General features: G+C 42.3%; 1 protein-coding gene across 2 annotated transcripts in view; it reads left to right on the top strand.

The window, feature by feature from the left end:
• Positions 1-9,961, top strand: part of LOC128697308 (tetratricopeptide repeat protein 5-like) — a 187,968-nt gene extending 178,007 nt beyond the window's left edge. For both annotated transcript variants that reach the window (XM_070104170.1, XM_070104169.1), the window contains exon 11: positions 889-9,961. In XM_070104170.1, coding sequence (XP_069960271.1) covers positions 889-1,008 — 120 coding nt within the window. In that variant the 3' untranslated portion in view covers positions 1,009-9,961. The remainder of the gene's footprint in view (positions 1-888) is intronic.
• The last annotated feature ends 17,356 nt before the right edge of the window (positions 9,962-27,317 follow it).

The raw sequence follows: 27,317 nt of genomic DNA, 5'->3' as shown, positions 1-27,317 counted from the left end.
ATTCAACGTTGTAACAGAAGATATCAGAAACACTGCTGGAACAAAGTGTAGAAGTCTTCAAGAGAAAATTGGACAAGTATCATCAGGTGCCAGATGAACCAGGCTGTAATGGATATGTGGGGCAGTGGGCACCAGTAATAACAGCTGGCCCATGGCATGGCCCATGGCTGGGCACTGAGAGTAGTGAGACTCTCGAAACTCATCAAATTATTATTATTATAATAAAAAAGAAGCGCTAAGCCACAAGGGCTATACAGCGAAACTCATCAAAGGTACGTATATCAAAGGTGGTGTGGGAGGATTGTGATGTGTGAAATGTAGACAGGGCAAACAGCAGGATTGCCTCTTTCTTTCCCTGCCTCACATTACATCTGATACAATACTCTTAACACACTATTAGCATGCATGTGTGTGTTAGATAGGAGCGAGTGGAGGCAAATGGTTTTTATGACAATGTGCTTGCTGTTGAGTGTGAGTAATGTAACATTTATGAAGGATTCAGGGAAACTGGTAGGCCGGACTTGAGTCCTGGAGGTGGGAAGTACAGTGCTTGCACTCTGTAAGAGGGGGGTTGATGTTGAAGTTTTTTAACCGTAGTGTAGGCATGCCTTAGGCAAGATAGTGATGGAGTGAGTGATGATGAAAGTATTTCTTTTTTTGGGTCACCCTGCCTCAGTGGGAAATAGCTGATGTGTTAAAAAAAAAAAATAGATATGAAACTTAAATTATTTAGACGAAGACCCCTTCAGCAGATGACAGTCTCCGCACCACCATGAAAACGCCCCCACTATATATGCCCTCATAATTATTTTAAACACCCGTCATTGTTATTCTAACAACTGTGTAAAATTCATATGATAAATTTCTAAATTTGAAACTCTCTTGCAGACACTGTCGTTCCGGTCAGTGCGGGTGGCAGTGCCGCTGATGCTGGTAGTCAACAAGCGACCAGTGGGTATCAGTCAGATTGCTACGTCTCAAATTGTCTCCCAGCAGAAGCCAGAGTAATTTGCACTGCTGCTGTATGACGATGATGAACTTTAGTTACCAAATTTGAAGTCATCTTTCGTTGAACATTTTCACACATTAGTGCTGACTTATTTCTCCAACATTTGCTTTTCGACCATGCAAACACACAAACCCAGTGTCAAATTATAGTTTGGTGTACCACAGAATAACCTGTTGTTTCCACGGATCTTTCATGTTGTAATTGCAAGAATTAACCCTTAAACTGTCCAAACATAGATCTACGTTTGCTCGCGTAGCGCTCCGAATGTAGATCTAGGTTTTTTACATTGTTTCTTATGGAGAAAATCAAGGTCAGAGCACTATGCGCACAAACATAGATCTACGTTTGGACAGTTTAAGGGTTAAGGACACTTTTCCTGCACTGTTGATGTTATCATAATTGTGTCAATTTGCTTTCAGTTTTCATCACTCCAGTTTAATAGTTCGGCAAAGTTTATCGGATATAGTTTCGTAAACTGTTATGCAGAGCAAGGAGTCAGGCATGTAATAAGGGCCTGGTTAGGCAGACAGTTGGTAATGAAATCTGGTCTGATGTTGGGCTTTGAGAAAAGAAATTTTTAAACCACTTAAATGGATGATCTGAAATATACATATGTTGTGGTGTTCTGAAGGTGAGTGTGTATGTGATGGTTAGGTGCAGTGGTGGTGTTCTGAAGGTCAGTGTACATGTGATGTCTAGGTACAATGGTGGTGTTGTGAAGGTGAGTGTACATGTGATGGTTAGGTGCAGTGGTGGTGTTCTGAAGGTCAGTGTACATGTGATGGTTAGGTGCAGTGGTGGTGTTCTGAAGGTGAGTGTACATGTGATGGTTAGGTGCAGTGGTGGTGTTCTGAAGGTGAGTGTACATGTGATGGTTAGGTGCAGTGGTGGTGTTCTGAAGGTCAGTGTACATGTGATGGTTAGGTGCAGTGGTGGTGTTCTGAAGGTGAGTGTACATGTGATGGTTAGGTGCAGTGGTGGTGTTCTGAAGGTCAGTGTACATGTGATGGTTAGGTGCAGTGGTGGTGTTCTGAAGGTGAGTGTACATGTGATGGTTAGGTGCAGTGGTGGTGTTCTGAAGGTTAGTGTACATGTGATAGTTAGGTGCAGTGGTGGTGTTCTGAAGGTGAGTGTACATGTGATGGTTAGGTGCAGTGGTGGTGTTCTGAAGGTGAGTGTACATGTGATGGTTAGGTGCAGTGGTAGTGTTCTGAAGGTTAGTGTACATGTGATGGTTAGGTGCAGTGGTGGTGTTCTGAAGGTGAGTGTACATGTGATGGTTAGGTGCAGTGGTGGTGTTCTGAAGGTGAGTGTACATGTGATGGTTAGGTGCAGTGGTGGTGTTGTGAAGGTGAGTGTACATGTGATGGTTAGGTACAGTGGTGGTGTTCTGAAGGTGAGTGTGTATGTGATGGTTAGGTGCAGTGGTGGTGTTGTGAAGGTGAGTGTACATGTGATGGTTAGGTGCAGTGGTGGTGTTGTGAAGGTTAGTGTACATGTGATGGTTAGGTGCAGTGGTGGTGTTGTGAAGGTGAGTGTACATGTGATGGTTAGGTACAGTGGTGGTGTTCTGAAGGTTAGTGTACATGTGATGGTTAGGTACAGTGGTGGTGTTCTGAAGGTGAGTGTACATGTGATGGTTAGGTGCAGTGGTGGTGTTGTGAAGGTTAGTGTACATGTGATGGTTAGGTGCAGTGGTGGTGTTGTGAAGGTGAGTGTACATGTGATGGTTAGGTACAGTGGTGGTGTTCTGAAGGTTAGTGTACATGTGATGGTTAGGTACAGTGGTGGTGTTCTGAAGGTCAGTGTACATGTGATGGTTAGGGACTGTGGTGGTATTCTGAAGGTCAGTGTACATGTGATGGTTAGGGACTGTGGTGGTGTTCTGAAGGTCAGTGTACATGTGATGGTTAGGGACTGGTGGTGTTCTGAAGGTCAGTGTACATGTGATGGTTAGGTACAGTGGTGGTGTTCTGAAGGTTAGTGTACATGTGATGGTTAGGGACTGTGGTGGTATTCTGAAGGTCAGTGTACATGTGATGTTTAGGGACTGTGGTGGTGTTCTGAAGGTCAGTGTACATGTGATGGTTAGGGACTGGTGGTGTTCTGAAGGTCAGTGTACATGTGATGGTTAGGGACTGGTGGTGTTCTGAAGGTCAGTGTACATGTGATGTTTAGGGACTGTGGTGGTATTCTGAAGGTCAGTGTACATGTGATGGTTAGGGACTGTGGTGGTGTTCTGAAGGTCAATGTACATGTGATGGTTAGGGACTGTGGTGGTAGTCTGAGGGTGTAAGTGTACATGTGATATTTAGGGACAGTAGTTGAAATTGAGACACATGTGCAACATCTGGATATCTTTATTGTAGACGTTTCGCCATCCGGTGGCTTTATCAATACAAATTCCAGGACATAACTTGAAGACAGTAGAACTATGTACAGAAGATGAGGTAATCAGTCCCTCAACCTAGGAGTAGGTGTGAAGAGCACCATAGTCGTGGAGATTCTGAAGCAGAAGTAAGGCGCTTGACGCTTATATACTAACGTCAGGTGGAAATGGGACGTGTAGCAGACGAGGGCATAGTCACTGGGGAATCCCGCCTACCATGGAATTTGTATTGATAAAGTCACTGGATGGCGAAACGTCTACAATAAAGATACCCAGATGTTGCACATGTGTCTCAATTTCATCTTGTCGGTATTGTATACCATTCTTGCACAGGGACAGTAGTGGTAGTCTGAGGGTATAAGTGTACAAGTGATGATTTGGTACTGAGATGGCTCTGATAGAGAAAGTGTACATGCTGTGATACTTTGGTACATAGTCAGTGGTTCTGGAGAATCTTTAAGGATGTAGATACTACATAGGTATACAAAGATAGTTCTGCTCGTACAGTTAGGAAAAAAAAAAAGATTTAGAAGTTTGTGTGGTGATGTTGCAGTATGTCAAGTGAGATGATAAACAGCTATAGAAAGGAAATAGGTTTATGTTGGTAGGGCAAGAAGTGGTTGACCTGGAGCACATAGAACCCAAAAACCAGTGAATAGTGTTTGAAAAGTAAGCAATAATAAAATATTATACTCTAGAAAAACACATTTCTCCTCGGGCGCTGTATGACCCCCTACGGGCTTACCCCTTAAACTGTCCAAACATAGATCTACGTTTTTTCAACATTTGAAAGTGTGTAAAAAGACGTAGATTTTTTTTTTTTTTTTACATTTGAAAGCGCGTAAAAAAAAACTTTGATCTACTTTTTTTTTATATTTGAAACTATGTAAAAAAACATAGATCTACTTTTGGAGCACTACACATGTAAATGTAGATCTATGTTTGGACAGTTTAACCCGTAAACAGTCCAAGCAGATCTACGTTCACATGTGTAGTGCTACAAAAGCAGATCTTCGGGTTTTTTTACATATTTTCAAATATAACAAAAAAAAAAAGTAGATCTAAGTTGTTTTTACACATTTTCAAACGTAAAAAAAAAAATCTACTTTTTTTACATACTTTCAAATGTTGAAAAAACGTAAATATACGTTTGGGCCGTTTACGAGTTAAGAAAATGAGATTATTATAATGGGGGGGAGAGCTAAACCCACAGGGATTATACAGCACCTGTGGGGATGGGGGGGGTTGGAAGGTATTGGGGCTTAATTCAGGGAACTGGAGCACAGATCCAATTTCCTAGATCAAGAGCCCCTCACCAGCATCAAGGAACCTCCCTTGAGGGGTAAGAAAATAAGAAAGTCTTCAAAAAGATTATGTAAGTGAGACTATGAGGTAAGAGATCCATTGCAGTAAAAGAATAACTGTACTCTAAAGTGTTCTGAAGTACGATGACATAACTGCAAACGAGGACTTATGAGTACATGTTAATACTATAATGATCACTTTAAATAACAAAAAGGCACAATACCGTGACTGGAGCGATACACAAATAACCCGCACATAAAAGAGAGAAGCTTACGACGACGTTTCGGTCCAACTTGGACCATTGACAAAGTCACGTAAGCTTCTCTCTTTTATGTGCGGGTTATTTGTGTATGATCACTTTAGTGATGTTTATATTTTCTTTCTTTCTTTCAACACACCGGCCGTATCCCACCGAGGCGGGGCGGCCCAAAAGGAAAAACGAAAGCTTCTCCTTTTACATTTAGTAATATATACAGGAGAAGGGGTTACTAGCCCCTTGCTCTCGGCATTTTAGTCGCCTCTTACAACACGCATGGCTTACGGAGGAAGAATTCTGTTCCACTTCCCCATGGACATGTTTATATTTACATACATATTTTTTAGTTACAGGAGAACAGCTAAGCTCATGCTGTTCCATCTTCAATATTTAATTGAATGAAAGTGTTTAGGAAGGAACACTGAAAATGTTGTACTAATTGAACACGAAGCTGAAGAGTAATAAAGGGACTGAAAACAAGGCAGTAGAATACTAACAGAAAATACTGAGTACAGTAGGTCCCTGACCTACTGTACTGAACAGTAGGTCCCTGACCTACTGTACTGAACAGTAGGTCCCTGACCTACTGTACTGAACAGTAGGTCCCTGACCTACTGTGCTGAACAGTAGGTCCCTGACCTACTGTGCTGAACACAAGGTCCCTGACCTATCATCATTCACATTAAGAACTTGGGGCATTTTTGAACCAATTGATGATAAAAACAATCTGGTTTTTTTTTTTTTTTTTTTTTTACCAAATTTATATCGTGTGATTAGACACTTGGATATCTTTACTCTGGAAACATTTCAGCAGCCAGTGGATTCTTCAGTCCTGTGCAGAGAAATGGGGAAAGATGAGAAGGAGTTTGAGGTAATCAATCCCTCAGCCTGGAGTCGGTGTGTATACTGCAGACAGATGAGGTGGCACAATGGTAGGCGGAATCACCAGTGGAAAAATTGCACTAGTGGAAGTAGGTTGGGTCTGTAGGTTAGGCAAGCTTTGAAGAATTCCCCGCATCAGAAGCCCAACATGTTACTGTGTCTGATAGTGTGTGAGTATTTTGTGTATGATAATTTTGTACATGTATACAAAGCTCTCACTTGTGTTTAATAAAGAGTGGTCTAAAGGCTGAATAATAATAAAAAAATTTTGTTTTTATCAAATGCATGGGCATTTTGTGTATGTTCTCTTTATGACTGTGCAGATTTCATTGTTTGAAGTGAGAGACTGGCTAGGAACAGTAGATTAAATAATTACCGTATTTCGTGGCTTATTAGACGCATTTTTTTTCCATAAAATTTCTCCAAAATCCACCCTGCGTCCTATAAACTGAAGGTCAGTGATGGAAGCTATAAGTTTGGGGTGGGCTGTAGCTCTCCCAGTTACGTCCGATGCCAAGCCACTGAAACTAAAACAAGTCTGATAAGCTGTGAAATACGGTACCTTACGTTGGTGTGCAAGGTGTAGGACAGACGGTACTTCACTCACACTACACCCTCTCTCCCTCCCTTATACCGCTACCTTCCCACACTACAGACTTAGGCACCTTGTACCCTCACCATAACAGTGAGGGCATAGTAAGCATATTTTAAGTCTTGAGTTTGATAAAATGCAAAAGAGAGAGAGAGAGAGAAAGAGAGAGAAAGAGAGAGAAAGAGAGAGAGAGAGAGAAAGAGAGAGAGAGAGAGAGAGGGGGGGGCAGTCCAACTGCCCTGCCCCTATATAAATATCTCCAAATTTCTCCCAGACCACACATTTAAAAAACAGTAATGATAAAATTTGTGAGCATATGCAAAAAAGTATTGTGTTAACTAATAATAATATCTTTATTTCTACATGTACAAGGTATACAGACCATAGCTGATATCAGTGATATACTACTATATAGAAAGCCACTTGTTATGCAGAGTATTCAGGCAAATTAGGTCAATTTTGTCCCAGGATGTGACCCACACCAGTTGACTAACTCCCAGGCACCTATTTTACTGATGGGTGAACACTCACAGTAGGTGTAAGGAAACACACCCAATGTTTTCACCCTTGCCGGGAATCGAACCCAGACCCTCAACCAGTGAAGCAAGAGCTTTACCTACCAGGCCATGAGCTACTCTATGGGTTGAGAAAGGGTGGGAGTGAATAGGAGAATAAGAAAGAGAGGGAGACAGTTGAGCTGGTACCTGCCCCTACACATCTTTACTAAGATATAACTCTCTTCTGTTTCACATGTATATTTTAATTAAATGATGTTTAATGCTATTTTTAATTGACACAACACCCTTGTGGATTTAGCACTTAATTATCATTGTAATAATCTAATTGAAACAGAACAGAACAACCAAATTTAAAATACATGTACTGAGTAAATATTTTTAGCTAAAAAAATTAATTCAATTAGATATACAATATTCTAGTTTGGAAATGCATTGTTAATTATAATAACAACACAGGTGTCCAAGGGAAAAAATAATTTTGAAGTTTCAAACATTACTTACATTTCCGAAGAACAAACTAGTTGTACCACAGTAAGTTGAACAAAAATAAAGACCTGAGCGGTAATAAAAGATGAGAGTAATATTGATGAAATGAAATACAGTGGACCCCCGCATAACGATTACCTCCGAATGCGACCAGTTATGTAAGTGTATTTATGTAAGTGCGTTTGTACGTGTATGTTTGGGGGTCTGAAATGGACTAATCTACTTCACAATATTCCTTATGGGAACAAATTCAGTCAGTACTGGCACCTGAACATACTTCTGGAGTGAAAAAATATCGTTAACCGGGGGTCCACTGTACAGCCTCTCCTCACTTAACGATGGAGTTCCGTTCCTAAGACCACGTCGGTAAATGAATTTGTCGTTAAGTGAGGAGCATACTATAATGGTAGTGAGTTTGTGTCAACCATCTTTCAGATTGTTTTAATGTCACCTTTGTACCATTTATAACGTTTCTGATGTATTTTTAAATGTTTATACAGTAGTGTACTGTATATTGTAATAAACAGAATAGAGGAAATCAGCTCTAATATGCATTATTTAGGTATGCATACTGGTCAGAGAGCCTGTCGTAAGTCTGAGACATCGGTAAACGAGTACGCCACTAAGTAAGGAGAGGTTGTAATGGCAAAAATTACAAAACAGACAAATTGCTTAAAGATAAGCATCTTTTGGGAACAAGTGTATACATGTAATTTTAAGTGAACACCTCCCACTACTCTCAGAAAATGTTAAGTGTTTTGGTCTAACCTCTTCACTGTTGGAAGCCCCGAAATTAAAAGTGTACTGGTGGCGATAATGATAGTACTGAAATAGCAAAAAAAGGCACAATATCGTGACCAGAACGATACACAAATAACCCGCACATAGAAGAGAGGAGCTTACGACAACGTTTCAGACCGAAACGTCGACGTAAGCTCCTCTCCTCTATGTGCGGGTTATTTGTGTATGATGGTACTGGCGATGGTGGTGATTATTATGACCTATACTTCCTTCTTGGACTAAAAATGTTGTGAATTTAAAAAAAAATTAAATGGTAGTGAATCTATTCCTGAAGATAACACCAAAAGTACAAAATTTGGTGGAAAATTCATGGAATTATGCAGGCACAAAATTTGGTGGTCAGGGTGCAATTTATGCATCAGCAGTTTTGCCCACTTTGAGTCCTATTTTAAATCTATTTGACAAAATTCTTACCTACATATTTCACTAGTATGCCTTCTGTCCTATTGACTGAACACAGGAAACCATCCATTCAACTATCAGAACTACCTTATAAAGTGCACATAACCCACTAATTTGACCAATTTTATATATTTAAAAAACTGTTTAACCCTTAAACTGTCCAAACGTAGATATACGTTGACATGCGGCAGGCTCCGAACGTAGATCTGCGTTTTTTTTTTTACATGCTTTCAAATGGGGAAAATCAAGATCAGAGCACTACGCATGTGAACGTAGATCTACGTTTGGACAGTTTAAGGGTTAAAACAGAATCCAAAATTAATACTGTAGACATTCCAGTCACTAAAACATTTCCCCTGTTTATTTATCACGTCCTCAGGCATCTCCTGGATTACACGTTCCTTCCATTTTGAATTCATCACAAAAATGAAGTTTTACCCTATTTCTTGGATAATATATAAAGAGATGTATGGAGAAAACACTGCATAAATTGTCTTGGGCAGAACCTAAGCTATGCATTATTTGCATAAATTGTATTGGACCTAAGCTAAGCTATATAGAGCTTCTTAATACCAGCTTCTACACTAAACCACGGTCAGGATCAGGAAAGTGACGCTTAAATATTGTGATGACTTATCCACTGTAATTTAGCAGATGAACTTTATTGTAAGCCATTTACTTTTGTAACTTTTTTTATAACTGTAGTTAAAGATAAATTGCTTTCTACTTTTTGTGGATAAAACAATTATCCCTTAAACTGTCCAAACGTAGATCTACGTTCACTCGCGTAGCACTCTGAATGTAGATCTACGTTTTATTTTATATTTGAAGGCATGTAAAATAAAACTTAGATCTACGTTCGGAGCGCTATGTGACTGAACTTAGATCTACGTTTGGAGTGCTATGCGAGTGAACATAGATCTACGTTTGGAGCGCTACGCGAGTGAACATAGATCTACATTCGGAGCGCTGCGCAAGAGAACATAGATCTACGTTTGGAGTGCTACGCGGGTGAACGTAGATCTACGCTCGGAGCGCCACGCGAGTGAACATAGATCTACGTTCGGAGTGCTACTCGAGTGAACATAGATCTAGATTCAGAGCACTACGTGAGTGAACGTAGATCTGCGTTTGGAGCGCTACGCGAATGAACATAGATCTACATTCAGAGCACTATGCGAGTGAATGTAGATCTACGTTTGGAGCGCTACGCTAGTGAACGTAGATCTACGTTCAGACAGTTTAAGGGTTAATCAGTTGACCAGATAGTTTTAATCCATATTTGTAAGTATTTACATTTTCTAATAAATAAAACATAAAATAGACGATTTTTTTAACCATTAAATTATAGTGCTGAGGTGGAATGACCAAAACATTTAGTAATTCCACCTCTGGCATGACCAGTCAAGCATTCCACCTCTGGCATGACCAGTCAAGCTTTCCACCTCTGGCATGACCAGTCAAGCATTCCACCTCTGGCATGACCAGTCAAGCTTTCCACCTCTGGCATGACCAGTCAAGCATTCCACCTCTGGCATGACCAGTCAAGCATTCCACCTCTGGCATGACCAGTCAAGCATTCCACCTCTGGCATGACCAGTCAAGCTTTCCACCTCTGGCATGACCAGTCAAGCATTCCACCTCTGGCATGGCCAGTCAAGCATTCCACCTCTGGCATGACCAGTCAAGCTTTCCACCTCTGGCATGACCAGTCAAGCATTCCACCTCTGGCAGGACCAGTCAAGCATTCCACCTCTGGCATGACCAGTCAAGCTTTCCACCTCTGGCATGACCAGTCAAGCATTCCACCTCTGGCAGGACCAGTCAAGCATTCCACCTCTGGCATGACCAGTCAAGCTTTCCACCTCTGGCATGACCAGTCAAGCATTCCACCTCTGGCAGGACCAGTCAAGCATTCCACCTCTGGCAGGACCAGTCAAGCTTTCCACCTCTGGTAGGACCAGTCAAGCATTCCACCTCTGGCAGGACCAGTCAAGCATTCCACCTCTGGCAGGACCAGTCAAGCATTCCACCTCTGGCAGGACCAGTCAAGCATTCCACCTCTGGCAGGACCAGTCAAGCATTCCACCTCTGGCAGGACCAGTCAAGCATTCCACCTCTGGCAGGACCAGTCAAGCATTCCACCTCTGGCAGGACCAGTCAAGCATTCCACCTCTGGCAGTACCAGTCAAGCATTCCACCTCTGGCAGGACCAGTCAAGCATTCCACCTCTGGCAGGACCAGTCAAGCATTCCACCTCTGGCATGACCAGTCAAGCATTCCACCTCTGGCATGACCAGTCAAGCATTCCACCTCTGGCATGACCAGTCAAGCATTCCACCTCTGGCATGACCAGTCAAGCATTCCACCTCTGGCATGACCAGTCAAGCATTCCACCTCTGGCATGACCAGTCAAGCATTCCACCTCTGGTGTGACCAGTCAAGCATTCCACTTGTGGTGTTACCAGTCAGGCATTCCACTTGTGATGTTACCAGTCAAGCACTCCATTCAGACTATTTTTCGGTACTCTCTCATTAACTAAATCAACTGGCAACACTGGTCCACCTGAGACCACAACAAATTGATTTCTGTCAAACCATGAGTGGGATTCTGAGTATCCCACTACTGTCAGGTGTGAGAAACTATACTCACTATTTAGAATTGGATTTGCCACTAGCACAAATGCCATATTTAAAAACAATCATCACCACTGTAAGGACTGCCGGATCGCACTGTCGGTTCACTATATCGTAATAGACTGTCCTCTGCATCAGCTAGCACACTGATATAGAGTACTTCTGACACTGCGATTCCCTAATGCGCGCACACACACTAACCTTGTTGAGTCTCATCTTAAACACAAACACACATTTTTTTTTTTATCAGAAACCAATCTAATGCAACTGTGATTTCAATTTTACACTTGCACTAACCCTGCCTCCATTAATTCCTACCTCTTACACATCCCTACTCTTCACACACTGCTATCCACAGTGTTGTTTGATCCATTCTGGTTTAGCATATAAAAGAAATTTATTATTAAGCCTTCAACTGTCCAAATGTAGATCAACCTTTTATTTTACATTTGAAAGCATGTAAAACAAAACGTAGATCTACGTTTGGAGCGCTAGTGGTACCAACGTAGATCTACGTTTGGAGCGCTAGTGGTACCAACGTAGATCTACGTTTGGAGCGCTAGTGGTACCAACGTAGATCTACGTTTGGAGCGCTAGTGGTACCAACGTAGATCTACGTTTGGAGCGCTAGTGGTACCAACGTAGATCTACGTTTGGAGCGCTAGTGGTACCAACGTAGATCTACGTTTGGAGCGCTAGTGGTACCAACGTAAATCTACGTTTGGAGCGCTAGTGGTACCAACGTAGATCTACATTTGGACAGGATAAGGGTTAACTATACAGTGGTCCCTCAATAATCGTCCGGCCTGAAAGTCGTCCATTTCGGAAATACAGTGGATCCCCGCATAACGATTACCTCCGAATGTGACCAATTATGTAAGTGTATTTATGTAAGTGCGTTTGTACGTGTATGTTTGGGGGTCTGAAATGGACTAATCTACTTCACAATATTTCTTATGGGAACAAATTCGGTCAGTACTGGCACCTGAACATACTTCTGGAGTGAAAAAATATCGTTAACCAGGGGTCCACTGTAGTCCTGTTTTTTCGTCAAAATATTGGCTCGGAAATGGTCCGGTAACTCGCTAATAGTCCTTCGTCCCGGACGCATATGCATGGTCTGAGCGGCCTCGAGCCGCCTTGGCCTTTCCTTCCCAGCCAGTGTGCCATTGTTTAACAGTGAGCGATGGTCCCCTCACGTGCTCCAGTGAAATATTTCATAATATTTCATTTATTTTAGTGCTTGCAAGTTATTTAAGTGCTAAATAAGCTACCATGGCTCCAAAGAAAGCTCCTAGTGCCAAGCCTTTGGTAAAGAAGGTGAGAAATACGATTGAATTTAAGAAAAACATCATTGAACAATATGATAGTGGCGTACGTGTGGGCAAACTGGCCAGGATGTATAACAAATCCCGTACAACCATATCTTCCATCATAGCCAAGAAAAAGGAAATCAAGGATGCTGTTGTTGCAAAGGGGGTAAATATGCTGACAAAAATGAGATCACCAGTACTTGAAGATGTTGAGAAGTTATTATTGGTGTGGATAAATGAGAAACAATTAGCAGAAGACAGTCTTATGACGTCACTTATTTGTGAAAAGGCTAGGCAGTTGCATGACGATTTGGTAAAGAAATTGCCTGCAACTAGTGATGATGTGAGTGAATTTAAGGCTAGCAAAGGCTGGTTTGAGAGATTTAAGAAGCATACTGGCATACACAGTGTGGTAAGGCATGGTGAGGCTGCCAGTTCGGACCACAAGGCGGCTGAAAAATATGTGCAAGAATTCCAGGAGTACATAAACAGTGAAGGACTGAAACCTGAACAAGTGTTCAATTGTGACGAAACAGGCCTCTTTGGGAAGAAAATGCCAAAGAGGACCTTCATTACACAAGAGGAAAAGGCAATGCCAGGGCACAAGCCTATGAAAGACAGGCTGACGCTAATGTTCTGTGCTAATGCTAGTGGGGATTTCAAAGTAAAGCCGTTACTAGTGTACCATTCTGAAAATCCCAGAGTGTTCAGGAAAAACAATGTTATGAAGAGTAAATTGTGTGTGTTTTGGAAATCTAATAGTAAGGCATGGGTCACGAGGGAAATTTTTGTAGAGTGGTTCAACGAAGTGTTTGGCCCTAGTGTGAAGAATTACCTCCTGGAAAAGAAATTGGATCTCAAGTGCCTCCTAGTAATGGACAATGCACCTGCTCATCCTCCAAACTTGGATGACGTAATTCTGAAGGAATTTGGGTTCATCACAGTAAAAAGTTCTTGCCCCCGAATACCACTCCTCTCCTCCAACCCATGGACCAGCAGGTCATTGCAAACTTTAAAAAACTCTACACCAAAGCAATGTTTGAAAGGTGCTTGAATGTGACCACAGACTCTCACTTGACCCTACGAGATTTTTGGAAAGAACATTTCAGTATTCTCCATTGTGTAAGCCTTATAGGTAAGGCTTGGGAGGGAGTGACTACCAGGACTTTGAACTCTGCTTGGAGAAAATTGTGGCCAGATTGTGTCCACAAGAGGGATTTTGAAGGGTTTGGGGCTGACCCTGATGAGCCTATGTCAGTTGTTAAATCCATTGTGGCACTGGGGAGTTCCATGGGGTTGGATGTGAGTTTGGAGGATGTGGAAGAGTTGGTGGAAGACCACAATGAAGACCTAACCACTGAGGAGCTGCAAGAGCTTCAGCAGGAACAGCAACAGATGGCAGCTCTGAATCTTGCTGCAGAGGAGGAGGAAGAGAGATGGAGGAAGGTGCCTTCTTCAGAAATTAAGGAGATTTTTGAAATGTGAGGTAGGATGGAAAGATTTATGGAGAAACATCACCCAGAGAAGGATGTTGCAAGCCATATCGGCAACTTGTACAGTGACAGAGTCTTGGCCCATTTTAGGGAAGTTTTAAAGAGACACCAGAAACAGAGCTCTCTGGACAGTTTTTTTGCGAGACAGGACTCCAGTGACTCTCAAGGTGGTCCTAGTGGCATTAAGAAACAGAGAAGAGAAGTAACCCCAGAAAAGCAATTGGTACCCAAGGTGTTGATGGAAGGGGATTCCCCTTCCAAACAGTAATTCATCCAATCAGTCTCCTCCTCCAGTCTCCCAGACACAAAGAAGAATCGCCAATAAAGGTAAGTGTTATTCTGTTAATGTTTAATTCATCATGTGCCACTGTATTGTTTATGTACTACATCTGTATTTCATGTAAAAAAATTTTTTGTTTTAATACTTCTGGGTGTCAGGAACGGATTAATTGAATTTACATTATTTCTTATTACCTGGAGTTTACCTGGAGAGAGTTTCGGGGGTCAACGCCCCCGCGGCCTGGTCTGTGACCAGGCCTCCTGGTGGATCAGCGCCTGATCAACCAGGCTGTTGCTGCTGGCTGCACGCAAACCAACGTACGAGCCACAGCCCGGCTGATCAGGAACTGACTTTAGGTGCTTGTCCAGTGCCAGCTTGAAGACTGCCAGGGGTCTGTTGGTAATCCCCCTTATGTGTGCTGGGAGGCAGTTGAACAGTCTCGGGCCCCTGACACTTATTGTATGGTCTCTTAACGTGCTTGTGACACCCCTGCTTTTCATTGGGGGGATGGTGCATCGTCTGCCAAGTCTTTTGCTTTCGTAGTGAGTGATTTTCGTGTGCAAGTTCGGTACTAGTCCCTCTAGGATTTTCCAGGTGTATATAATCATGTATCTCTCCCTCCTGCGTTCCAGGGAATACAGGTTTAGAAACCTCAAGCACTCCCAGTAATTGAGGTGTTTTATCTCCGTTATGCACGCTGTGAAAGTTCTCTGTACATTTTCTAGGTCGGCAATTTCACCTGCCTTGAAAGGTGCTGTTAGAGTGCAGCAATATTCCAGCCTAGATAGAACAAGTGACCTGAAGAGTGTCATCATGGGCTTGGCCTCCCTAGTTTTGAAGGTTCTCATTATCCATCCTGTCATTTTTCTAGCAGATGCGATTGATACAATGTTATGGTCCTTGAAGGTGAGATCCTCCGACATAATCACTCCCAGGTCTTTGACGTTGGTGTTTCGCTCTATTTCGTGGCCAGAATTTGTTTTGTACTTATGGGGAAAATTAATTCGTAAATCGTCCATTTCGATAATAGTCCCACTTCCAGGAACGGATTATGGACGATTATTGAGGGACCACTGTATTTGCAAACTGACTGGCAAATGTGAAAAACTATAACTACAGTAGTATTTAGATCATATATTATTAATGGCTCAAATTCTTCTTGCAATGCATCGGCTGCATCCCACCGAGGCCAGGCGGCCCAAAAGGAAAACTGAAAGTTTCTTTTAAATTTAGTAATGTATACAGGAAAAGGGGTTACTAGCCTCTTGCTTCCGGCATTTTAGTTGCTTCTTACGACATGCATGGCTCAACTACCCAACCGATTTCATTTTTTATTTTATTACATTGCATGTTTCCCACCAAAGGTGACTCAACAAAGAAAATTCATTTCACTGAACAACTGTCTTGCCACAAGTGTATAAATGTCACTATTCGACTGACTCGTCTACTGCAAAACTGCAGCCATTCCTCAGAGTGCAGGCACTGTATTTCCCACCTCCAGGACTGACTATTCTATGGCTTCCTCTAGACATTCAAGATCAGCATCAAATACCACATAATGGGAGCAACTTAGACGGCAGGACTACATGCGAGACAGCTGAGTTGACACCCCATTCAACCTGCATGACCTAGAGAAAGACATCATACCAAGTGAGAGGTGACATCACTCTTGAAGGGACATCAATTTGAAATACACTGTGGCTAACATCAAAAGATATACCTAAAATGTTCTCCACAGGATGTGCTGTATAGCCCTTGTGGTTTGGCGCTTCTTTTTTATTATAATAATCTCCACACGATGGGTATAGTGTGACTACCACCCACACGATGGGTATAGTGTGACTACCATCCACACGATGGGTATAGTGTGACTACCACCCACACGATGGGTATAGTGTGACTACCATCCACACGATGGGTATAGTGTGACTACCATCCACACGATGGGTATAGTGTGACTACCATCCACACGATGGGTATAGTGTGACTACCATCCACATGATGGGTATAGTGTGACTACCATCCACACGATGGGTATAGTGTGACTACCATCCACACGATGGGTATAGTGTGACTACCACCCACACGATGGGTATAGTGTGACTACCATCCACACGATGGGTATAGCGTGACTACCATCCACACGATGGGTATAGTGTGACTACCATCCACACGATGGGTATAGTGTGACTACCATCCACACGATGGGTATAGTGTGACTACCATCCACAGGATGGGTATAGTGTGACTACCATCCACACGATGGGTATAGTGTGACTACCACCCACACGATGGGTATAGTGTGACTACCATCCACACGATGGGTATAGTGTGACTACCATCCACAGGATGGGTATAGTGTGACTACCACCCACAGGATGGGTATAGTGTGACTACCATCCACACGATGGGTATAGTGTGACTACCATCCACACGATGGATATAGTGTGACTACCATCCACAGGATGGGTATAGTGTGACTACCATCCACAGGATGGGTATAGTGTGACTACCATCCACACGATGGGTGTAGTGTGACTACCATCCACACGATGGGTATAGTGTGACTACCATCCACACGATGGGTATAGTGTGACTACCATCCACACGATGGGTATAGTGTGACTACCATCCACACGATGGGTGTAGTGTGACTACCATCCACACGATGGGTATAGTGTGACTACCACCCACACGATGGGTATAGTGTGACTACCATCCACACGATGGGTATAGTGTGACTACCATCCACACGATGGGTATAGTGTGACTACCATCCACACGATGGGTATAGTGTGACTACCATCCACACGATGGGTATAGTGTGACTACCATCCACACGATGGGTATAGTGTGACTACCATCCACACGATGGGTATAGTGTGACTACCATCCACACGATGGGTATAGTGTGACTACCATCCACACGATGGGTATAGTGTGACTACCATCCACACGATGGGTATAGTGTGACTACCACCCACATGATGGGTATAGTGTGACTACCATCCACACGATGGGTATAGTGTGACTACCACCCACACGATGGGTATAGTGTGACTACCATCCACACGATGGGTATAGTGTGACTACCACCCACACGATGGGTATAGTGTGACTACCATCCACATGATGGGTATAGTGTGACTACCATCCACACGATGGGTATAGTGTGACTACCATCCACATGATGGGTATAGTGTGACTACCACCCACACGATGGGTATAGTGTGACTACCATCCACAGGATGGGTATAGTGTGACTACCATCCACACGATGGGTATAGTGTGACTACCACCCACACGATGGGTATAGTGTGACTACCATCCACAGGATGGGTATAGTGTGACTACCATCCACACGATGGGTATAGTGTGACTACCATCCACACGATGGGTATAGTGTGACTACCATCCACACGATGGGTATAGTGTGACTACCACCCACACGATGGGTATAGTGTGACTACCATCCACACGATGGGTATAGTGTGACTACCATCCACACGATGGGTATAGTGTGACTACCACCCACACGATGGGTATAGTGTGACTACCATCCACAGGATGGGTATAGTGTGACTACCATCCACATGATGGGTATAGTGTGACTACCACCCACACGATGGGTATAGTGTGACTACCATCCACAGGATAGGTATAGTGTGACTACCATCCACACGATGGGTATAGTGTGACTACCATCCACACGATGGGTATAGTGTGACTACCATCCACAGGATGGGTATAGTGTGACTACCACCCACACGATGCGTATAGTGTGACTACCATCCACACGATGGGTATAGTGTGACTACCATCCACACGATGGGTATAGTGTGACTACCACCCACACGATGGGTATAGTGTGACTACCATCCACAGGATGGGTATAGTGTGACTACCACCCACATGATGAGTATAGTGTGACTACCATCCACACGATGGGTATAGTGTGACTACCATCCACACGATGGGTATAGTGTGACTACCACCCACACGATGGGTATAGTGTGACTACCATCCACACGATGGGTATAGTGTGACTACCATCCACACGATGGGTATAGTGTGACTACCACCCACACGATGGGTATAGTGTGACTACCACCCACACGATGGGTATAGTGTGACTACCATCCACACGATGGGTATAGTGTGACTACCATCCACACGATGGGTATAGTGTGACTACCATCCACACGATGGGTTTACCTGGAGAGAGTTCCGGGGGTCAACACCCCCGCGGCCCTGTCTGTGACCCGGTCTGTGACATTAATAAAAATATCTTTTTGTTGAGGTAAACTGGCAGCACATAGTTCACTATAAGTAAGGCTCTTATCATAGGAAAAAATAACTGTATCAATTATAAACAAAATTATATTACTTAATAAAATCTGAGAGTATGAATGGCGTATGTAAGTAGACACAATGTTTTATTATTGTAGTTAGGCTATGTTTTGCTTGCTGGGAATTATGTTAAGTCTTAATGTACATACCAGGACAACCGAATCTGTGTAGCAAGAAAGGGAGGTGAAAATAATGACAAACACAGAGATCATTGGCTCCAAAGTAAAAGGTAATTTAAAGAACATAAGAACATAATAACATAAGAACATAAGAAAGGAGGAACACTGCAGGAGGCCTGCTGGCCCATACTAGGCAGGTCCTTTACAATTCATCCCACTAACAAGCATTTGCCCAACCCAATTTTCAATGCCACCCAAGAAATAAGCTCTGATGTGAAAGTCCCACTCAAATCCAACCCCTCCCACTCATGTACTTATCCAACCTAAATTTGAAACTACCCAAAGTCCCAGCCTCAATAACCCAACTAGGTAGACTGGTCCACTCATCAACTACCCTATTTCCAAACCAATACTTTCCTATGTCCTTTCTAAATCTAAACTTATCTAATTTAAATCCATTACTGCGGGTTCTCTCTTGGAGATATATCCTCAAGACCTTGTTAATATCCCCTTTATTAATACCTATCTTCCACTTATACACTTCGATCAGGTCTCCCCTCATTCTTCGTCTAACAAGTGAATGTAACTTAAGAGTCTTCAATCTTTCTTCATAAGGAAGATTTCTAATGCTATGTATTAATTTAGTCATCCTACGCTGAATGTTTTCTAACGAATTTATGTCCATTCTGTAATATGGAGACCAGAACTGAGCTGCATAATCTAGGTGAGGCCTTACTAATGATGTATAAAGCTGCAGTATGACCTCTGGACTTCTGTTGCTTACACTTCTTGATATAAATCCCAGTAATCTATTTGCCTTATTACGTACGCTTAGGCATTGCTGTCTTGGTTTAAGGTTGCTGCTTACCATAACCCCCAAGTCCTTTTCGCAATCTGTATGGCTAAGTTCTACATCATTTAACTTACAAGTACTAGGGTTATGGGCACTCCCAAGCTTCAGAACCTTGCATTTATCTACATTGAACTGCATCTGCCACTTTTCTGACCAAGAATAGAGTTTGTTTAAATCCTCCTGAAGTTCCATAACATCTACATTTGAATCAATTATCCTATCTTTGTCATCAGCGAATTTGCTCATATCACTAGTAATTCCCTCATCAAGATCATTGATATATATTATAAACAACAACGGGCCCAAGACTGATCCCTGTGGAATGCCACTTGTTACAGATCCCCACTCGGATTTAACCCCATTTATGGACACTCTCTGCTTCCTGTCAGTGAGCCATGACTCGATCCACGAGAGCACTTTTCCCCCAATGCCATGAGCTGCCACTTTCTTTAACAGTCTATGGTGCGGAACCCTATCAAAAGCCTTACTAAAATCTAAGTAAATAATATCAAATTCTTTATCGTGGTCAACAGCCTCAAAAGCTTTACTGAAGAAAGTTAATAAATTAGTTAGACAAGACCGGCCTCTTGTGAATCCATGCTGAGTATCATTAATCAAGCTATGCTTATTGAGATGGCTTCTTATAATCTCAGCTATAATTGACTAGTAATTTGCCTACAATTGAGGTCAGGCTTATTGGGCGGTTATTTGACGGTAATGACTTGTCCCCTGTTTTAAAAATAGGAATTACATTAGCCATCTTCCACATATCAGACACTACACCTGTTTGAAGAGATAAATTAAAAATATTAGTTAATGGTTCACAGAGTTCCATTTTGCATTCCTTAAGAACCCTTGAAAAAACCTCATCAGGACCCGGCGACTTATTTTGCTTCAGTCTGTCTATCTGCTTCACAACCATTTCACTAGTAACTGTGATGTTACATAATTTGTCTTCTTCTAGCCCATTATAAAAATTAATTACTGGAATATTGTTAGTGTCTTCCTGTGTAAAAACTGAGAGAAAATAATTATTTAAAATCGAGCACATTTCATTCTCTTTGTCAGTAAGATGCCCATAGTTATTTTTAAGGGGGCCTATCTTATCTCTAACTTTTGTTCTATAGACCTGGAAAAAACTTTTTGGGTTAGTTTTAGAATCCCTAGCAACTTTAATTTCATAGTCCCTTTTAGCTTTTCTTATCCCCTTTTTAATGTCCCTCTTAATGTCAATATACTGATTCATAAGATGACCCTCACCTCTTTTAATACGCCTATAAATTCCTTTCTTATGCCCTAGTAGATATTTGAGCCTATTATTCATCCATTTTGGGTCATTTCTATTTGATCTAATTTCTTTATATGGGATAAACGTTCTTTGAGCAGCATGTATAGTGTTCAGAAAACTGTCATATTGATAGCTCTCTTCGTTACCCCAGTCAACAGATGATAAGTGTTCTCTAAGCCCATTGTAATCTGCTAAGCGAAAATCTGGGACTGTTACTGAGTTATCGCTACTATCGTACTTCCATTCAATGCTAAATGTAATTGATTTGTGGTCGCTAGCACCCAGTTCCTCTGAAATTTCTAAATTATTAACAAGGGATTCATTGTTTGCCATAACTAAGTCAAGCAGGTTATTTCCCCTTGTAGGTTCTGTCACAAACTGCTTCAAAAAACAATCTTGAACTACTTCTAAGAAGTCGTATGATTCTAAATTCCCAGTCAAGAAATTCCAATCAATATGACTAAAGTTAAAGTCTCCTAGAATTACTACATTATCGTGCCTTGTGGCCTTAACAATTTCCTCCCATAGTAGTATCCCTTGGTCCCTATCTAAGTTTGGGGGACGGTATATCACTCCTAAAATCAGTTTTTCATGCCCCTCTGAAAATTCTATCCAAAGAGACTCAGTATGTGTTACTTCAGACTTAATACCCGTTTTTATGCAACAGTTCAAGGTAACTCGGACATACAATGCCACCCCACCCCCCTTCCCAATACTTCTATCTACTTGGAACAATTTAAAACCCTGAATATGACATTCCGCAGGCATGTCCCGACTTTTTGAATTAAACCACGTCTCAGTTAAGGCAAATACATCAATGTTACCTGCACTAGCAACTAATCTCAACTCGTCCATCTTATTCCTAGCACTACGGCAATTAGCATAATAAACATTGGAAGACTCTCCTTTCTCTTTACCCTTCCTGCTCATTTCTGTTTTTCTACTAAACCTATTACTGTCCTTATCACCCAGTCACTGGCTTTTCAATATCTACCTCGTTCTGCTTATTACTAGTTCCCCTAGAACTCGTAATATTACTACACTGGGACTTCACTGTTTTCCTGCCAAAACCCATACCACTAACTATTCCTAGTTTAAAGTCCTAACAGCTCCCTCCACTGCAGTTGCCAGTGCTACCACCCCAGACCTAGATAAGTGAACCCCATCCCTGGCATACATGTCATTTCTGCCATAGAAGAGGTCCCAGTTGTCAACGAATGTTACCGCATTTTCCTTACAGTATTTGTCCAGCCAGCAATTGACACCAATTGCCCTGGACAACCATTCACTTCTAACTCCTCTCCTTGGCAAAATACCACATATGACAGGGTTCCCACCCTTACTCCTAATTATTTCTATTGCTGACCTATACCTGCTAATCAGGTCTTCACTCCTACGTCTGCCAACATCATTGTCTCCAGCACTGAGACAGATAATAGGATTGCTCCCATTACCTCTCATGATGTCATCCAGACGGCTAACAATATCCTCCATACCAGCCCCAGGAAAGCAAACTCTCTGTCTCCTACTCCTGTCCTTCAAGCAGAACGAAAAAGTAGAAAATGACCATGTATACAAGTACAGTGAACCCCCGATTTATGATGTTATTTCATTCCAGAAGTATGTTCAGGTACCAGTACTGAACGAATTTGTTCCCATAAGGAATATTGTGAAGTAGATTCGCCCATTTCAGACCCCCAAACATACACGTACAAACGCACTTATATAAATACACTTACATAATTGGTCGCATTGGGAGCTGATCGTAAAGCGGGGGTCCACTGTATTAAGTTAGTAAGTAAGTAAGTTTATTCAGGTATACACAAATACAGTTACATAGAATTATCATACATAGCAGCATATGTGTAGAGAACCTGGGATAACCCAAAAAAGTCAGACAGAGTGACTTTTAAGATAGTTCTTGGTAATACCTCTTAAGATGTTGAAGCTGCTGCTATTTTGAGTGAGTGTGACTGATGAGAAAAACTTCCAGAATGTTTTATAACTTGTATCCTTTTATTTCAAGAGATGACGTGAAAGTTAAGATAAGTGACACTAGCGCTGTTTGTATTGTTGGTAGTGCAAGTATATTTATGTTCTCCATTATGACTATTTTTGGTAGCCTATATGAACCTTTTGGAAGTCTCTACACGAGATAATGTAAACACAGGTGTCACTAAATAACAAAAAGTCACAATACCATGACTGGAACAATACACAAATAACCCATACATAAGAGAGAGAGGAGCTTACAACGACGTTTCAGTCCAATTTGGACCATTTACAAAGTCACACTGTGTGACTTTGTAAATGGTCCAAGTTGGATCGAAACATCATCGTAAGTTCCTCTCTCCTATGTGCAGATTATCTGTGTACAGGTGTCACTGTTCTCAGGACTTTTTTTTTGAGGTCTTCGTAAAATTTTTGATGGTGATGGTATCGGTTGTTGCTACTTTGATGTGTCATTGTAAGGACTTGGTAATGTTCACAGCTGTGCTGTTTGGGAGAATAATACAAGATTTAATAGTGGTTTCTGTTCTGGGTGTGTTAAGTATACAAAAAGCTTTTCTTATAATCATTTCATAAACACCTGGTATATATAGGCACACTGCCAGGTGTTTTGGACTACGCATTGTTTGCTTTTAGGTAAAAGTCTACAATTATTCCCTGTTCAGAGTTGGTGGGAATAAAAATAACGGGGATTAATCTTGATGGTGGGTTAAGAAACATAGATAAAAGGCCTTTGGTCAGATTTATGTATTGAGATATCACAGATGGAAATCATGGTATCTGCTTATAAGGTAAATTGAATAGGCAGTTCTACGTGGTCAAGTCTTAGAATAGTCAACATTCGTCCATCTGGGAGTGACGAGTACATTATCTACATAATGTAAGCAAGTTATGCTGCCTGGGACATGTTACTGAAGCATTCTACTGTTTACCTGGAGTTCACCTGGACAGAGTTCTGGGGGTCAACGCCCCCGCGGCCCGGTCTGTGACCAGGCCTCCTGGTGGATCAGAGCCTGATCAACCAGGCTGTTGCTGCTGGCTGCACGCAAACCAACGTACGAGCCACAGCCCGGCTGGTCAGGAACCAACTTTAGGTGCTTGTCCAGTGCCAGCCTGAAGACTGCCAGGGGTCTGTTGGTAATCCCTCTTATGTATGCTGGGAGGCAGTTGAACAGTCTCGGGCCCCTGACACTTATTGTATGGTCTCTTAACGTGCTAGTGACACCCCTGCTTTTCATTGGGGGGATGTTGCATCATCTGCTAAGTCTTTTGCTTTCGTAGTGAGTGATTTTCGTGTGCAAGTTGGGTACTAGTCCCTCTAAGATTTTCCAGGTGTATATAATCATGTATCTCTCCCGCCTGCGTTCCAGGGAATACAGGTTTAGGAACCTCAAGTGCTCCCAGTAATTGAGGTGTTTTATCTCCGTTATGCGCTCCGTGAAGGTTCTCTGTACATTTTCTAGGTCAGCAATTTCACCTGTCTTGAAAGGTGCTGTTAGTGTGCAGCAATATTCCAGCCTAGATAGAACAAGTGACCTGAAGAGTGTCATCATGGGCTTGGCCTCCCTAGTTTTGAAGGTTCTCATTATCCATCCTGTCATTTTTCTAGCAGATGCGATTGATACAATGTTATGGTCCTTGAAGGCGAGATCCTCCGACATGATCACTCCCAGGTCTTTGACGTTGGTGTTTCGCTCTATTTTGTGGCCAGAATTTGTTTTGTACTCTGATGAAGATTTAATTTCCTCGTGTTTACCATATCTGAGTAATTGAAATTTCTCATCGTTGAACTTCATATTGTTTTCTGCAGCCCACTGAAAGATTTGGTTGATGTCCGCCTGGAGCCTTACAGTGTCTGCAATGGAAGACACTGTCATGCAGATTCGGGTGTCATCTGCAAAGGAAGACATGGTGCTGTGGCTGACATCCTTGTCTATGTCCGATATGAAGATGAGGAACAAGATGGGAGCGAGTACTGTGCCTTGTGGAACAGAGCTTTTCACCGTAGCTGCCTCGGACTTTACTCTGTTGACGACTACTCTCTGTGTTCTGTTAGTGAGGAAATTATAGATCCATCGACCGACTTTTCCTGTTATTCCTTTAGCACGCATTTTGTGCGCTATTACGCCATGGTCACACTTGTCGAAGGCTTTTGCAAAGTCTGTATATATTACATCTGCATTCTTTTTGTCTTCTAGTGCATTTAGGACCTTGTCATAGTGATCCAATAGTTGAGACAGACAGGAGCGACCTGTTCTAAACCCATGTTGCCCTGGGTTGTGTAACTGATGGGTTTCTAGATGGGTGGTGATCTTGCTTCTTAGGACCCTTTCAAAGATTTTTATGATATGGGATGTTAGTGCTATTGGTCTGTAGTTCTTTGCTGTTGCTTTACTGCCCCCTTTGTGGAGTGGGGCTATGTCTGTTGTTTTTAGTAACTGTGGGACGACCCCAGTGTCCATGCTCCCTCTCCATAGGATGGAAAAGGCTCGTGATAGGGGCTTCTTGCAGTTCTTGATGAACACAGAGTTCCATGAGTCTGGCCCTGGGGCAGAGTGCATGGGCATGTCATTTATCGCCTGTTCGAAGTCATTTGGCGTCAGGATAACATCGGATAGGCTTGTGTTAACCAAATTTTGTGGCTCTCTCATAAAAAATTCATTTTGATCTTCGACTCTCAGTCTGGTTAGCGGCTTGCTAAAAACTGAGTCATATTGGGACTTGAGTAGCTCACTCATTTCCTTGCTGTCATCTGTGTAGGACCCATCTTGTTTAAGTAGGGGCCCAATACTGGACGTTGTTCTCGACTTTGATTTGGCATAGGAGAAGAAATACTTTGGGTTTCTTTTGATTTCATTTATGGCTTTTAGTTCTTCCCGCGATTCCTGACTCCTATAAGATTCCTTTAGCTTAAGTTCGATGCTTGCTATTTCTCTGACCAGTGTCTCCCTATGCATTTCAGATATATTGACCTCTTTTAGCCGCTCTGTTATTCTTTTCCGTCGCCTGTAAAGGGAGCACCTGTCTCTTTCTATTTTACATCTACTCCTCCTTTTTCTTAGAGGAATAAGCCTTGTGCATACATCGAGTGCCACCAAGTTAATCTGTTCTAGGCATAAGTTGGGGTCTGTGTTGCTTAGTATATCTTCCCAGCTTATATCGGTTAGGACTTGGTTTACTTGGTCCCACTTTATGTTTTTGTTATTGAAGTTGAATTTGGTGAATGCTCCCTCGTGACTAGTCTCATTATGTCGGTCTGGGGCTCCACGCATACATGTGTGAACCTCAATTATGTTGTGATCTGAGTATATTGTTTTTGATATGGTGACATTTCTTATCAGATCATCATTGTTAGTGAAGATGAGGTCTAGTGTATTCTCCAGTCTAGTAGGCTCTATTATTTGCTGGTTTAAATTGAATTTTGTGCAGAGATTTAAAAGCTCGTGTGAGTGTGAGTTTTCATCAGAGCTGCCTCCTGGTGTTATTACTGCAACAATATTATTTGCTATATTCCTCCATTTTAGGTGCCTTAAGTTGAAATCCCCCAGGAGCAAGATGTTGGGTGCAGGAGCTGGAAGATTTTCCAGACAGTGGTCAATTTTTAACAGCTGTTCCTGGAATTGCTGGGATGTTGCATCCGGAGGCTTGTAGACTACCACAATGACTAGGTTTTGGTTCTCGACCTTTACTGCTAAAACTTCCACTACATCATTTGAGGCATTAAGTAGTTCTGTGCAAACAAGTGACTCTGCAATGTACAGGCCAACCCCCCCCCCTTTTGCCTGTTCACTCTGTCACATCTGTATAGGTTGTAACCTGGGATCCATATTTCGTTGTCCAAGTGATCCTTTATGTGGGTCTCAGTGAAAGCCGCAAACATTGCCTTTGCCTCTGCAAGCAGTCCACGGATGAAAGGTATTTTGTTGTTTGTTGCTGGCTTTAGACCCTGTATATTTGCAAAGAAGAATGTCATCGGACTGGTGGTATTGTTGGTACTGGGGGGGGGGATTTTTTTCCGGCATTAGTATCTGTATCTGTTGGTTTGGAGTGGAGGCCATCGACTGTGGTTCCACTCCAGGAATGACTGGATTTGGTGTACGATTTCTGCCATTTCCTGCCAGTTTTTTTTCCTTCCTGGCACTAAAAAACCTCTCCCTCTTGAGTGGCTGTGGCTACCCAGGTTTTCCCATGGCCTGGATGTTTTGTATCTTTTTGTACCCTTTAGATGGTGTGCCTGGCAATTTAAGTTATAGCACAGTCTTTCCTGTACTGAAGAGGTACACAGTTCAGGGTGAAAAAGCTTACAGGAAGGGAGTTTGCATTTTCCTGTTGTC

The sequence above is a fragment of the Cherax quadricarinatus genome, chromosome 89 (genome assembly GCF_038502225.1).
Source record: "Cherax quadricarinatus isolate ZL_2023a chromosome 89, ASM3850222v1, whole genome shotgun sequence".
In the NCBI taxonomy this organism is placed as follows: domain Eukaryota; kingdom Metazoa; phylum Arthropoda; class Malacostraca; order Decapoda; family Parastacidae; genus Cherax; species Cherax quadricarinatus.
Note: the sequence above shows the minus strand (reverse complement) of the source record. Positions and strands in the feature narration are given on the sequence as shown.